Source organism: Eretmochelys imbricata, chromosome 7 (genome assembly GCF_965152235.1).
Source record: "Eretmochelys imbricata isolate rEreImb1 chromosome 7, rEreImb1.hap1, whole genome shotgun sequence".
Taxonomy (NCBI): domain Eukaryota; kingdom Metazoa; phylum Chordata; order Testudines; family Cheloniidae; genus Eretmochelys; species Eretmochelys imbricata.
In genome coordinates this window covers 34,994,507-35,010,053 of record NC_135578.1, presented here as the reverse complement: position 1 = coordinate 35,010,053, position 15,547 = coordinate 34,994,507, and the positions used below count along the sequence as shown (strand labels likewise).

The 15,547-nt window shown below is 39.4% G+C and overlaps 1 protein-coding gene across 1 annotated transcript in view; it reads right to left on the bottom strand.

The window, feature by feature from the left end:
• Nucleotides 1–890: 890 nt before the first annotated feature.
• PTPDC1 (protein tyrosine phosphatase domain containing 1) overlaps nt 891–15,547 on the bottom strand; it is a 50,556-nt gene continuing 35,899 nt past the window's right edge. Inside the window, exons 8-11 of the mRNA XM_077821381.1 lie at nt 12,633–13,837; nt 10,949–11,134; nt 7,781–7,891; nt 891–1,995 (exon numbers count right to left, since the gene is read on the bottom strand). Of these exons, the coding sequence (XP_077677507.1) occupies nt 1,879–1,995; nt 7,781–7,891; nt 10,949–11,134; nt 12,633–13,837 (1,619 nt within the window). The 3' untranslated portion in view covers nt 891–1,878. The remainder of the gene's footprint in view (nt 1,996–7,780; nt 7,892–10,948; nt 11,135–12,632; nt 13,838–15,547) is intronic.

The following is a 15,547-nucleotide window of genomic DNA, read 5'->3' as shown; positions in this document are numbered from 1 at the left end:
AATTAGCCACACTCCTCCAACCATCCTCTGGGTGTGGCCAGCAAGCCTGCATCCACCATACAACCAATCACAGTGCAGACATCTGGTTCCTCAAACATGGGCCTAACCTTAACATCAATCTCAGAAAGGTTAATATAGCTAATGAATGTAAAAACAACAAGGAGTCCGGTGGTATCTTAAAGGTGCCACCGGACTCCTCATTATTTTTGTGGATACAGAATAACACGGCTACCCCTCTGATACTAATGACCGTAAGTTTAATACCAATGAACATAAGTTTAATAGACTTATTTAAACTTAAAATGAATAGACATTTAAGTTTAAATAACTAATTTGTTACTACAACCTAAACCATTGTTTGGAATGAAGGCTAGGCATGTGATACTGAGGAATTGGATCTGTACTTTATAAGTTTTTGAATTCTGGAAGTTGAAAAGAATTTCTTGTGGAACTGTGAAACCTGTGAATGCACTTGGGTATTATATATGGATGATAAAGGCATGTGAATTGAGGTTAATCTGGATGTTAAGTATTGCCTTGACTGGTGATTTTCTAGAGTTTTAGTTTACAAAGTTTTTGGGTGCGATTCATATACAGTATTTTACTTCCACGTCATGTACACATTTTAAGATCATTCTGTAAAGGCAGGAACTGATTTGCTTGGCTCTGAATTTGGTTTATGGAGTTATGCAGTTAGCATTTATAAATTATTAACATAGCAAACAGTCCTATTTTTAACTGAATATATGCAGTCACTGATGGTGTTGTACAGCTCAATATTTTAGAACAAGAAAGAGTTTTTTTAAGGTTATCTTACATTATGAGCTGTAACCCTGAAAATTGGGGAACCAACCTGAATCCTAATCCATAAACAGAAATTGTTCTTTGAGTATACACAGATGTCTTTAATTAAATAAATAGAAAATGACATCTCATTCAAAGATACAAAAAAGCAACACAGTACTTTAGCATCTGCAACACACTTTTTACATTTAAGATTTTCATTGGTTTAATTTTTATAGGTTACTCATGTAAGTTATGACTCAGCGTGAGTAAAAAATGAGGCCTTTGGATAAGGTTTCAAATTTAAATAACTTTTCAAATGAGGTAAACATCTGTAGGTTTCTTTAGCCAGTTGGAAAAGATTACTCTGTCCTTTCAAGCATGTTAACATACAATCAACTTTCCTTTAAAAATAAAATTTCAGAAACCTTTTCTATTAAAATACCTAAAAATATATAAAAGTGGTAAATAAGCAACATACACTGAAAAGTTAAATGCTTGTTAGCATTTTTTTTTTAGACACATAAGAAAGCAACATTAAGACATGTGGTGATTTACTATAGCCTATATATAAAGGATTTTTTTTCTACAAGTTTGTTTACTACTACAACTAATCTTATTTTAAGATTTCCAAAGAACCCAATAAATACATCAGAATGTTGTCAGTATTTATTCACTGTAAAGTAAAATGAAATATCATTAATGTAAACATTAATACATAAATATTAATACATTAAATCATTGTATAACATGGCACTGACATTGTGGCAATTGTTTAACATAAAAAAATATAGCTTATTGATGAGACTTCTAAATCAATAAATATAGTTTTAAAACAGAGTTCACAATATAAAAGCATATTGCTTCAAACCAAATGCTACAGTACAATCACACAGTAGCAGCTCATTAAAATATCAACTTTTACATCTGTAAATGGAATAAGGCTCACTACAGCTCCCTTTTTTTAAAAAAAAAAGTTCTTTAACTAAAACTAAAATTTGGTCAATACATGCCAATTAGCACAAAATACTGTAGCTGGTAAATGAAAGTTAATTTGACAGGATCACTGAAGTCCCCAGCATAACTGTGTAAACATCAAGACGGGTTATCTGTTTCTTTTTTGGCCTCCTTTCTTTTTGCTTCCAGTGTTTGTTTAAATACTTTTCTCAGAGTATTGTAAACCTGTGGTCCATTTTCAGAATCCAAACTCGTCTGGGAAAAGGGAAAAATTTATTTGAATGTTTTACAGTACTGTATGACATGGCACAATAAGACAGAAAATACTAAATAATACATATTTTAAAATTCCAAGTACCAGATGCATTTTCATATACTTATTTTAAGCCAGGAAATAGGTATTTTTCATAAATCACTACAGGTCTGAACAACTACAGCAGAGTTCTATCTACTGACAGGTTAAAACAAAATGGCAGTTAGAAATAAAAGAGTTAGGAGGAGAAAGGTCATGCTCATGTCTACAGTCTGAATGGCTACTAGCTGAAGAGTGGCTGTGCGTGAGATATGATCCTTCTTTTCAAATTATTTCAGATACTTTATCAGAGGAAGGATGCTGAGTTCACCATCATGAGTACCCACCATATGACTAAATTTAACCCTTCCAAACCTTTACGTCTGCTTTTATAATCACTTGTTTATATGTATATATCCCATTCTCCCCACCACCTGTGTATGTGGATGGAGACCATGCATCCATGGAACACAGGAGGGGACTTCACTTCTGCTACATGTTCCCCTTTGTGTCCCTACCCAACAGAATTCTAGTTCCATGGACAAGGAAGATTGGGAGAAATTGTTAGGCTCTGGATTCTTTCACTCCACCCAAACCTGTAAGAGAACATTGCACAAACAAATACAATTTGAGGTTCTATTAATTGGCACTACTTTCTCCTTCATGAGAGGGGAATTCAGAAGGCAGTTGCAGCACATGGAGTGCTTGAGAGCATGGGTTATGAAACCACACTATCCAGGGACTAGTTGAAAATGGTGAATCTGGGAGGCAGATTGGAGACAAGATAAATCCACGTGCACAGTACTTGTATGATCTACAGGTAATGGTGTGGAAGCCTTAGTTCCTGGCCAGGGGGACAAAACAGTAATAGTTATAGATTTCACATGTAGCACATGTTTCCTCTGCCCTCCATGGTAACTTGCATAGGAAGGATGGGCCCTACAAAAAATAACCAGTATTTGACAATGGAGCTACATCAAGTTACCCCAGCTGAGGATCTGACCCAGTAAATGCAGAGTTCTCTGCACACTACTAGCTTTACTGTTCATGGTGTGTGGGCATAACAAATGTACATTGTTACTCCTTTTCTAATCTTATTTCACCTAAACCATATTTTGATCTGACCAGAACAGGTTTCTGTTCTATACATTATACACACTGAGGCTCTGTGTTTCTATAGTTAGTGCAAATGAGCTGGGGCTATAGTTTCTATAGTTAGTGCAAATGACCTTCATTTGTAAAACTACAATATTACCAAATATTCCTTCAGAGATAATTAGATAATTTGCAGGCACGGCCTTATTTGATGACAGGAACAACATAGACAACTCTTCTATAATCACTAGGTCATGGGCCGGATAAAAGCATCTTAGTTAGTTTAGATAAAGTTGAGGACAATGTTAATCCTAATTACTGAGTAGGGAAGACTTAACTGGGGGGGGGAAGGGGAGAGGGGGAAGAATCCAAACCAAATCAGACAGTGATGCCAGCCTAATGAGTGAAGTTTAACTTCCCCTAAGGGAGGCTGAAATATGCCCAAGGAAAAAGTATGAGCAGAAAATGAATATTCTGCCTGGTTTTTGCTTGAGACCTACCAAAACACGAGAGGTGACTTACATTACAGTAAATGAAATTTACAATGCTTTTGTCTGTACAGATCCCAGTGTAGGTTTGCATGCCCCATGCATGCAAGTCAAGAATCTTTCAGCCAGCAGTTTCACTTGCGCCCCTCTAAGAGTATAAAGAGCAAAGCAGCCCCAACCACCACTCAGTTCCTTCACTAATATAGACTATCCAGTAAAGAACTCTGTAGCTGGTGGAAAGTGGGTGGGTTGTGGGATCCATGGGGGGGAAAAGCACTTTAAACTCCAGTTACTGTCAGTTAAGTAACCTCTTTCTTCAAGCATTTGTCCACATAGTTCCCACTGTAGATGATTGGCTAACAGCTACCTCTCAAGGAGCTGAGTGATAGGAGTCCTAATTAAAATAACTGTAGCATAGCCTTGCTAAATTGAGTATCTGATCTAGAGGCTACCACAATGAAGTATTGATTGGTAAATGTAGGAAAAGAACTCTAAGTAGCTGCCCTACAAATCTCAGAAATAGGGATTCCCCCTGAAACAAGTTACAGCTCTAATAAAGTATGCCCTAACTCTAGGAGGAAGGGGTAGTTTATTCAATGCATAGGATATCTTCATATAGTCTGAAACCCACTTCAAGAGCCTCAGAGGAAACAGCATGACCTTTAAATTTGCTACCAAAAGCCATAAAAAGTCAATGAGATAGGGATACATGTGAATGCCCTGCCTCCTCTGCACAGCTGCTCCAACTGAAAGGCATTTGGCAAACATACTCAGAGCTGTTGAGAGACTGAAAGGGAGGACTCTGAACTGGCAATAATGTCCACTGACCATGAAATGAAGAAGCTTCCTGAGAGCTGGATGGATTGCGACATGGAAGTAAGCATCTTGCAAGTCAGGAGTTGCAAACCAGTTCATGGGATCTAGAAAAAGGAATTACTGAAGAAAAAGGTGGTCATCTGAGATTTGAAGCTCTAGATGAGTCTGTTGGGTCCTCTGAGATCTAATATAGAATACCATCCTCCTTTCTTTGTTGTAATGAGGACGTAGTGGGAATAGAAGCCCTTGCCACACAACTGTAAAGGCATCATCTCAATCACACCCTGAAGAGTATCTCCTCCTGCACCTGACCATTTTGTTAAGTGTCCCTGAAATGAGACATGGAAGAGGGTGCAGAGTTGGCATAGATTGGTGCTGAATTGAATACTCTTGCTCTATAACTTCTAAGACCCATTGGTTGGTAGTAATTGCAGCCCATGCATCTGCAAACAAGGCAATTGCCAAAGAGCGGGGAGAAAGGGCATAGATCCTCAAAAACTAGCCCACAACTCTTGACCCTGGCATCAAATCTGCAGCCTTTTGTCCTATGATCAATAACTGCACATTAACAGTAGATGGATAGTTCATCTCTTCTTAAAAGAGTTTTTTTTCCTTGTACAATTCAGAAGTTCTTTGTCAGTATGAATATGAAGATGGAAGTCTCTGTTCTGAGAAGGTCAGAGGTTTCGTTTGCTTTTTCCTCTGGTATGCAATACAGAGGCCAAAAGACCAAAAGGTTGCTCTCAAGTTCTTCAGTGCATGAAGCACCTAATCGGATTTCAAGATGGAAAGATCGTGGCCCTCAAAAGGAAGGTCCTCAATCATCCAATTCTCTGAGTGTCCCTAAACTTCCAACTCCCAGAAGCTGGGATTGAACAACATGGGACCAATCACTAAAAACTGCTCTGTTGTGTTCCTTCCCTCTGAAGCATCTGGTACTGAGCCAGATGGACCATAGGTCTGACCCAGTATGGCTGTTCTTATGTTCTTATGGTGCGAACCTCTTTTGGAATTCCTTACTATTGCAGCCAGGATGTTCTGCATATAGTTATTGCAGTAGCCATTGTCCTAGCTGCAGTGTCAGAAGCATCCAAAGACACCTGTAATGCAGTTTTTGTCAGCTGCCATCCTTCCAAAGCTACTGCTTTCAATTTGTCCCTGATGTCCTGAAGAAGTTTTTCATTCAACTGTGAGAGCTTATGCTCTCCTTAACCCTAGATGTAGATTTAGGAGGACCAGGCTGCTTGGAGTTTTCATGAGCACTACTACTACTAAAGACCCAGGGGTCAAGAAATATTCAAACCCCTGGGGGAACTGATATTTGAGATCTGCTCTTTTAGATGTGGCTGAAATAGATGCAGGAGCCTGCCACATATCTTTAACTGACTCAAGAACAGCCTCATCATTTTCCCATACCAATCAACCCTGGGAAACCAGATGCACAGTGCTGGATAACTTGTGAAACCTTTCCTGGACAACTTAGAGGAATATCTAAGATCTCTGATACCCTTTAAGAAGGTTGGAAAGACCTTGAAATTGAGTGTGGAAAGACAGATTGTGTTACAGCTTCATCTGATGAGGAAGATGAATAGCCAAAGGAATCGGTTGATACCCATGTTCCTCCGTAAGATCTTACTCCTCAGTATGAGGTTTTTGTTCAAATTGCTAGACAAGCTCCTGGTTCCATGGTTGGGCTATCTTAGATGGTTCCTCAGGAGATGGTGATCTAATTCTAGACCTAGATCTGGATGAACAAAAAGCAGGAAAATGGTGATGCTTCCACCCTGACTACTATGGCCAAGACTGCATCCCATATAAGAAAAGCATACAATGCCACAATATGGGATGAAATACCAGAATTATGGGATCTATAATGAGAAGGATTCCTTCTTGAGTCTCATTCAGGAGCCAGCATAGGAAAAAGAGAAGAGAATCTAGAAGGGCTTCTACTGTCATGAGACAAAGATGCAGAGAAGTAGAACTCCTCCAAGAGTGGTATGGATCTCTGAGTAGTTTTAACATGCTGCAGAGATACAGATCCCAATCTCTGAGAAATAGATATTGGTACCACAGATGATGGTCACAGGGAGGTTTTCATAATCAGTACCTTTGGTTCCAGTAGCAGAAGGGATGTAGACTCTGTAGACACTCGAGAAATATCCAAGTGAGGAGACTGTGGTTCTGCAGCGATCACTATGAGTTGGAGAATTTGTGAAAGCCGCCAGCATTAAGAGAGGAATTGGTACCAACGTGGGCAGAACCAATCTAAACAGTATCAATATGGAAGTCTCAATATATGGGACCTTCTTATTAATATGAAATATTAAAAAATCTGTGGCATATGGTACCAATGACGCTGATACTAAGAAAGAGGTATTGGTTGCCAGAGACAGACAACATGGTACTGAAGGAGCAAAGTAATATTCCGCAGCCCTTGAAGACTCGTGGCACCAATTAGTTTTGAAAGGAGGCAGTTTGAAGACATCAGTGTGATGAATCTTAGGTCTCCTCTTGGCCAATACTGAAGAGTTGAATACCATCTGAAGATCTCTGCTCTTTCCTACCTTGGGCAACAGCAGTTGCTGAATGACACAGAAAGAACTGAAGATATGGCTCAGCATGTTTCTGAGAAGCATGCTCTTAGAGCCAGAAGTCCTGTTAGGTCCCAAAATAGTGTTTCTGATAACAGAAATACTAAAAACTGGTTTTAAAGCAGCAGCTTGCTTTCAAGAAGAGCCTTCAGAGTCCAAAAAGCTTTTCATTGATTTGACTTTTGCATCAAACATTTTTAAACAAACATGACATAAGCTCTCTACATGTGCTCAGAAAAGGATTTGCAAATTGACCATTTGCCTGTAATATGTGACTCTCCTAAACAAAAAAGATATTTAGCCTGTCCCTCATTCACAGATATAGCTGCCTCAAAAGCAGGGCAGATCTTAAAGCCCGGAGATAGTCTTAGCCATGTAAACCTCCACCTTGGTACTGGGGGAGACTCAAACAAAAGAAGGCTAATTATCCTCACAGTTAAAAGTGTGTGTTTTATTTCTAGTTTGAAATAGTCTAACTTCAACTTCTACCCAGTGGAAGCAGCCTAGCAAGACATAAAAATGAAGCCAGAGAATAGTTCAAAGGCACTATTTTTACTCCATACAATACTCAACACCCACAGTTGACCTGTGTGGAGTATTTTTCTGTGCTTTGGTGAGGACTGCTATGACAAAAATTTAGTACTTTGAAGCAGAGAAGTGTCAGTATAATAACTATTAATGAATGACTAAAATTTTTGGCTAAGACTATTATTTCATCTACGACACAATCACAATTTCATGGGCGAGTTGCTACTTGCCTTAGTGAAAGCTTTAATGGCCCTGGTAAGTAAGGCTTCCTCCACATCAGCTGGTATTGTCTGCAGATTCACTACACAATGGAAAATACAAAGAATAGTCTGATATTGTTCCTAGTGGGTAAAAGAAATATAAAGTTATTAAAAAGGAAAGATTTTCAAGGAAAACATTTAAATAATTGTTAAAAGTACTCCAAGAACTGTAGATCACATTACCCCCTCTTGCAATAAAATCCAGGGGAATAAATTCCCCAAGGATTCTCCTGCAGAGTTCTTACATAATTGTTCAATCATAATGAGAAGAGAGGTTCTGTTGTGTTAATTTTGATGAAAAATATGGGCCAAAGTTGTCAACATACCCTGAAACAGTACAATATTAAACAGTTTCAAGCAAGGTTTGGTATACAGAGACCTAAACCTGCTTAGTACCATGGCAAATACACCATTAAAGATATAAAAAGGAAAAACTGTTACAGCATTTGAAATGTAAAGTATTAAGGCTTTCATTTTAATGACCTCTCTTGTTCCCTTTAACTGTAGATAATGTTTAGAAAGAAAAACCCATTTTAAAGTCTTTAAGATGATGATAAAAATGGTAACTGTCCTTTTGGAGAAAACTGAAGAAGTCAGTTGAGAGGGGCTAGGACTGTTGTTATTGCTGTTAAAGTCTGATTTCATTTTCTAAAAAAACAAAACAAGACAAACACACACAAGAGGGAAGAGAGAAGAACAGCAAAGATAGAAAATGCAGCTTCTGTCTCTGGTGTCAACTTTTGCTTGTAATCTCACTGCTGGAAAAATTGGCCTTTCCATTTACCTCTGAGACCTGGTAAACTTGTACTAGCATTGTGATGTTCAGGAAATTGCTTTTAGCTGCCTCTTTCTGGCCAGAGGCTTACAGGAGTGTTGTGAAATATAGTCTTGACCAGCTAACCCAGCTCTTATTAAACAGAAAGAAAAAGGAGAGAGATGAAATAAGGAGGGGAACGAAAAGGACACACAATGGGAGTGAGGGAGGTTGACAGTTTCACATCCCAGATAACATTCGGGGTTTAGCCAAAGTTAGTGGAGGTGGCAATGTCATCTGTCTCCCTTTCTCTGGGCCAGTATGATCAGAATATCTCTCAGGATTAGGATGAAGGAGGCACAATGGTGTCACACTGGATCCTGGAGTTTCAGGAGAGGGTGGGAATGGCAGCCATCATCATGATGAAACTCACTCTTCCCTTTCCTTTCTCTTTCAGTCATCCAGCATTTGTGTCCATCCCAACTTTCCCTCAAAATTTTTTAAGGACTCCAAAAGGGAGTGATGAGTAGAATAATCCATCCTCCTATTTTTTTGTCCACCAAATTAGGCCTAATTTCCAGCAATTTTGGTTCACTAATATCTGGTTCCATACTTCTCTTGTTTATGAGGTATGATCTTAACACAATTCTTGAGTTGTTTCGGTAGGCCCTTTTGTTTGGACTAATTCAGTCTGTCTCCCTTTTGTACCTTTTCCCCGTCAATATTTATTGTTATAGGTTATTGTGACATTTTATGAACTTTCACTCACTTCTTACAACTGAGCTCACAATTGGGGTAAAACTTGCAGGCGCAACTATTACAACAATTCTCCTGCAGAATGTGGGTAGCCTCATGACACAAACCCCATGGATCTTCTGAAACTTCTAGGAGGTCAGGGCTACCCATGCACGGGCTTCCCCCCCACCCCTGCAGTAGATCCAATAGTACTATGGACTCTCCTGCTCACGGCTGTCCACTTAGACTCCACTCCCTGACTGGGAGAAGCCCTATTGTGAAAGGGCACAAAAAAATTATACAGCTCCAGATTGTATTATCTTTTCCTAGGAAAGACTATAGGGCTCAGGGAAGTATATACTCCTAAGCCTTTCTCCTCAATTAACATCCCACTCCCACCCCTGGCCTGCCCAGCTCCCTTTCCAGTGTGGATCACAACCTCACAGAAAGGTCTCTGAGGGGTACCAAAAAGAGTGTCTGGGTGGATGAGGGAAATAGTGTTCTGAAGGCAGCTTATCTCCTCTTCCACATTAGGCTCACCACCAAATCTTGGAGGAGACAATCTCCACTTGGGCAGGCAGCTTTTAAGGGCAAACATACATTACAACAACAAATGTAGGCAGATAAACAACAAATGGGCAAGATAAAATAATTAATTTTGATGATTAGTTTACCTTCAAGTATCAAGCAGTTACTTTATCTTTTATTCAGCCAAAATAATAAAACCCTGATGAACTGAGTTCAGGAAGAAGCATGACATTTCAAAACCCTGAACTGAGAGAAGCTGAATGTCATGGAAGTGGACTGCAGAGAAGGCAATCGCTACCTGCTGCTCCAGGAAATGTGGAACTGTGAGCAAAGGGGGGTATTAGAATGTGCCCTACTTTCTACACAAATAATCCAGAAACAAAAAGAACATCCAAAGAACTGGAAAATTTGTCATGTGACTGAGAATTCTAGAACACAAAAACTCTCTTTATAAGGAAATGTTCTGAAAAGATAGAATAGCTAAAAGGATTTATTGCTTTATAGAAAACATAATGCAAATGTTTCAGAGCAGAATGACTTATTCCCCATCATGATCTGAGAATATGGAAGTCCAGAGCTTTGATTTAGGTAATGGAACTTGGCCAGGCTACTGAAGCATTTACTACTTGGATTTGTCAGTTACTCATACCCTCTGCACCAACCCTCTCAGTGCTACAGGATTAGATGTTTGCAGAGTACTTTGAAGATCCACAGGACTATAATGTGGTCAATATTAAGCACTGTTGCCAGATTTGGTGTTAGGGAAAGCTAAAGGGAAAGTGTTTCTTGCCTTTTGTCTCTTTGAATTTCAAGGTGCAGCAGGCTGTGGTACCTCCAGCCAGCGCACATGGAAATCAAGTTTCTATTGACTAGAGTTCTAAGATTTTATCTATCTTGGATTTTTCTAAAGGACCCATCACCAGAGCATCTAAGCATTGATTAAAACTTACTGTGAACTATCAAGATACATTTTCATTTGATTTTTATGAAGCTTGAAATTTGTTTCATTGCAATTAACCTTTAAAAATGTAAATTCCTTGTTTAAGGGCCACTGATGCAAAGCTTGAGTTAATAAACTGTACTTTTCAGTAAAATAATGAATTGACATATACAGTGTTTACCTTTTCTAGTAAGTTAAGAGTTTCTGGTGTTTCTGTGCATTTTTTTGACATCATGTCAATATCCTCTTTGGTTATAACAGGTTCTTTTAGTTGCTCTATCCAGGACCACATCAAGCTGCAAAGGACAAAAGGATCTCTCTCGGCACAAATTCTATCCCAAGCTCCATCTCGAGAATTCAGCTCTTTCTAACAAAAATAAAAATGCACCATCTATTTACTTCTGCTAAGATTGTCTTTGCTTTTAGCAGCACTTGTTAGACTTATGCACAAAGGAGACATTTATCAGCCCCATGAATATATTTCCTCCTGTAATGGGGTTCCCACTCTTTGCTAGTGTACCTTCTCCTGCCTAGAACTATGAGATCTACTTTCCCAGCATTGGGTCACCCCTTCTGTTCGCTCTGCAATAGTCTTTATTCTGGTAAGTTGGCCCTCCAGCGAGGTCACCATTTAGTCCACTCCTTTCCAGAATTAAAAAAGTCCAACAGGACCACTTCTTAAGACGGTGTCCAACCCCAGCTTGGGGCTCAAGAGCCACTATACCAGCAGCTGGCAGGGTCCATGCATTACACCAGATTCCAGCCCAGAGAAACCCTAAAACCAGCAATCTAGGTCTAATCAGTCCCTGACCCAGTTGCTGGCTCCCTCTTACCCAGCCTTTTCCCTTCCCTTGCCTGTTTCTGGTTTTACCATGGGAGCCGACTCTGCTCCTGGTGCTACTCCACCCCCTTCTAGCCTCTTGCTAGACTTCTTATGCCAGGGCAGAATCTCAGGGCTTACACTCCTCCTTGTCCCTGACAACTTCCCTCATCCTAGGGAGTGACTGCAGCTCCCTTCTGCTATCCCTCCTGGGTTTACAAAGTGCTATCCCAGCCCTTCCCCAGCTTGGCTTCACTCAATTAATCCTGGTCCTCCCTCTTGCAGGTGAGGCTGGGTAACCCAACTGGCCTCTCAGACCCTTATTAACCCTATCAGGGCTGTCATGGGGTGCACACCCCATCACATCTCCCTTTTACAAAACTATCAACGTTAATCGGCTGCAATGAAAGTGGCTTTTTAGATCAGAAGGGCAACATGAATTATACAGTCCAGTGCCCTCCAATTATATGTGGAACATATGAAACAGCTTTTGATTCCTATTTCAAGTCAAACGTGTTCAGGAGGATATGGTTTTAACGATTTTAAGCAGTTAAATTTCTACTAAATTATCTTATTCATTTACACACAAAATCCTGTGACTAGCTGTGAGAAAGCTCTGATAGACAACTTGCAGACCTGTCTCTAATCTAAAATCTTGAGGCACTTTTATGTTACCAACAATGTTATGACTATAGCTATCAACTGATTTTAAATTGACTGAATAAACACAAACAGAAAAAATTGTCTACCTTTCTGTTAGATGCTAACAGTAAAGTGAAATTTTGCTTAGGTTTTTGTTTTTGTTTTTTTTAATTGTTTTGTCAAACCTCAGGCCTCTGATTATATAATATTTCCGTTGCAACAAGACCTTTTTATTTAGGTGACTGGCAATTTCAATATCAGAGCATGTCTAATATGTATAATTTATAATGGGTGCCAGAGACTTCTCTCACAAGCTAGCAGTAGGATTTTTGCTGCTGTTTATACTTTAAATATACATGTAATACATACACAATATTGAATAATGTTTTAGAAAAAGTAATACCTGCCACATTTCTACCTTCTGTTTCACTTCCTCCTCTTCCATAAATTCATTAAGATTTGCAAGGGCTTTAGCTGCCAAAATTCTTCGTGCGTCCAGACTTAATTCTGATTGCAAAACAATGTACGGAACTGCTTCCAATAGATCTTTACTATCTTGACTTTCATATCCAATAGATGATTCTTCTTCTAAAGCAGAATTATCAGAGTCCTCCGATGCACAAATTCTTCTGCCACACACATTAGTCTCTCGCTGCTTTCTGTGGCCAATTTCCTTTGCAAAACTACATTTTGGTGTTCTTGCTTCCCTGTCATTGTGTACGCGTTCAAAACCTGAGGAAAATGTTTTACTACGCTGCACTTCTTTTGGAGATTTTCTTGTATAGAAACTGTTTTGTCCATTTAAACTGAATTTACCTTGACTCCAGAAAATAAATGTACTACGAACTAAGGCCTCTTTGTTTAAATCCAGCTGAGGAGTTTGAACGCCTGCAGAGAGAAAATGTTCCCTAGTGTTCCGCTGCTTAAGTTTGTCAAAGAGTGCTACTTGTGCAGGCACTGTCCATGGAGTTTCTCCTTGTTCCACGAGAAATGCAGTTCTCCTTAAATCTGAGTCACTATAGCTTAGACGTCTTTTTGAATGAGTCAAAGGCTGAAGGCATTCAACATTCCGCCTCTTCCAAAGAGGATCATATTTGTGTTCATGGGAGAAAACAGAATCCTGGGTCTCAAAAGTGACATTTTCCATTACTGAGTGGGCGAATGGCTCTGATGAGTCACTGTTCTGTCTTGTTAACTCTTTATCTAGCTGTGTAGAGTCCAACTGAGAAACAGCCTCTTCAATTTCAGAAGAGAGATCTGGCATATCTAACAATTCCTCCTCTATTACTTGCCTGTTTTCAGCCAAGTCCAATAGCAGCTTGCAAACTAGATGAATAAGTTTTGGCACATACTTGAGATGTCTACTCTCATAACCGTGGAGCAGATGCCTCTGACGGATCAGATACTGGGACAGAGTAACCGCATGTGCTTTGGGCTCGCAGCAAGCAAACACATTTCTTAGAGGGATCAAAAATTGAGTGAATTCTCTTACACACACTAACTGTCCTCTGGTTTGAATAGAATTAGGCCTTTTTGCCCTAACAAAAAGAATTGCTTGATCTGCAGTCATTCTTGTTGCAAAAACTAAGTAACAAGCTATTAAAACGCCTAGAAAATTTAAAGACAAATGGTTAACATGTTAATAAATACATTATAAAATAAAAGTTAACACACACACATAAGGATGTAATTTTATGTCCAATTCATAGTGTGCTCTTGTGTAACTAAGTGTACATGCAATTTTTGCATGATAATACAAACATCGGAGTGCAACAACAACTAGATAAGCACTTGTCTCGATAAGACAGATGAACTGCTTTAGTACTAGGTTACTGGTAATATCCCAGATGGCCAACACTGACTATTCTTGTGCCATCTCCTTTTCCTTTTGCTGCTTTTTCCTCCCTGAAACTCAACGACTTTCCAGTCTCTTATGTTTCCCCTGTTGCTGCTGGCTGCCCAAGTTGATCCTGTACCTCTCTCATAACCATACAGCTAAGGGCAGCCTAGAATTCCTCCTTATCTGTAAGGCGTTAAGAAGCTCAAATAACCTGGTTGGCACCTGACCAAAAGGACCAATGGGGAAAGAAGGTACTTTCAAATCTTTGGGGGGGGGAAGGCTTTTTTGTGTGTGTTCTCTTGGGAAGCAGAGAAGCAACAGGTCAGAAAACTCCTTCTCCTATAAACCATCCTAAAAGTCTCTCATATTACAAAAATTGTAAGTAAAAGAGAGGCAAGGCGTGTTAGATTATCTTTTGTTCTGCTTGTGAATTTTTCCTTTGCTGGAGGGAGGTTTATTCCTGCTTTTTGTAACTTTGAAACTAAGCCTAGAGGACGTTCTGCTGTGTTTTTGAATCTTTTGTTACCCTGTAAAGTTATTTTCCATCCTGATTTTACAGAAGTGATTTTTACCTTTTTTTTAAATAAAATCCTTCTTTTAAGAACCTGACTGATTTCTCTATTGCCCTAAGACCCAGGGGCTTGGGTCTGAGATCACTTTGTAACCAATTGGTTAGGATATTATTCTCAAGCCTCTCCAGGAAAGGTGGTGTAAGGGCTTGGAGAGATATTTTGGGGAAATAGGAACTCCAAGTGGTCCTTTCCTTGATTCTTTGTTTTTCACTTGGTGGTGGCAGCGTACCCTCCAAGGGCAAAGAATTTGTGATTTGGAGAAGTTTTAACTTAAGCTGGTAGAAATAAGCTTAGGGGGGTCTTTCATGCAGGTCCCCACATCTGTACCGTAGAGTTCAGAGTGGGGCGGGAACCCTGACAACCTGGTAGGTACAGTGGGAAATAATTAAACTTGAATTCCACTGTTCTTTTACCAGCGGATAAACTGATGCTGATGTAAATTGTTTGGGAACTCAGTACATAAGACTGCCTGTCTTTCCATGTGATATCATGGACACAGAGATAAGAAGAGGCATGTTACATGGTCTAATTGCAAAGGGGCTAGAGGCATTTTCAGTGAAGGCTTCTCTGGAACTCACTTCCACTCTTGGCCCACCAGAACCAGAATATTAGCCTTCAAATCATACTCTAAAACTAGTCTTCTGTTCCAAGCTTTTGTGGGACAGAAGGATCAGTAGGTAGCACTAGGTGGTAGGAGGGAGGCACTAATGTGTGGATTTGGGATGATGTCATGTTTCTGGCCTTTTATGTTCTATTTTATAAGTTACTTCAATTTTGTACATGCACCCAAAAGTATGTGTGGAAATCTTCCCAAATGAATTAAGAAATCAACATAAGCAATAGCCTTGACAGAGTATATGCTTGTCAGACAACATGGAGCCTCATTCATCTTCCAGTGAAGTAAAG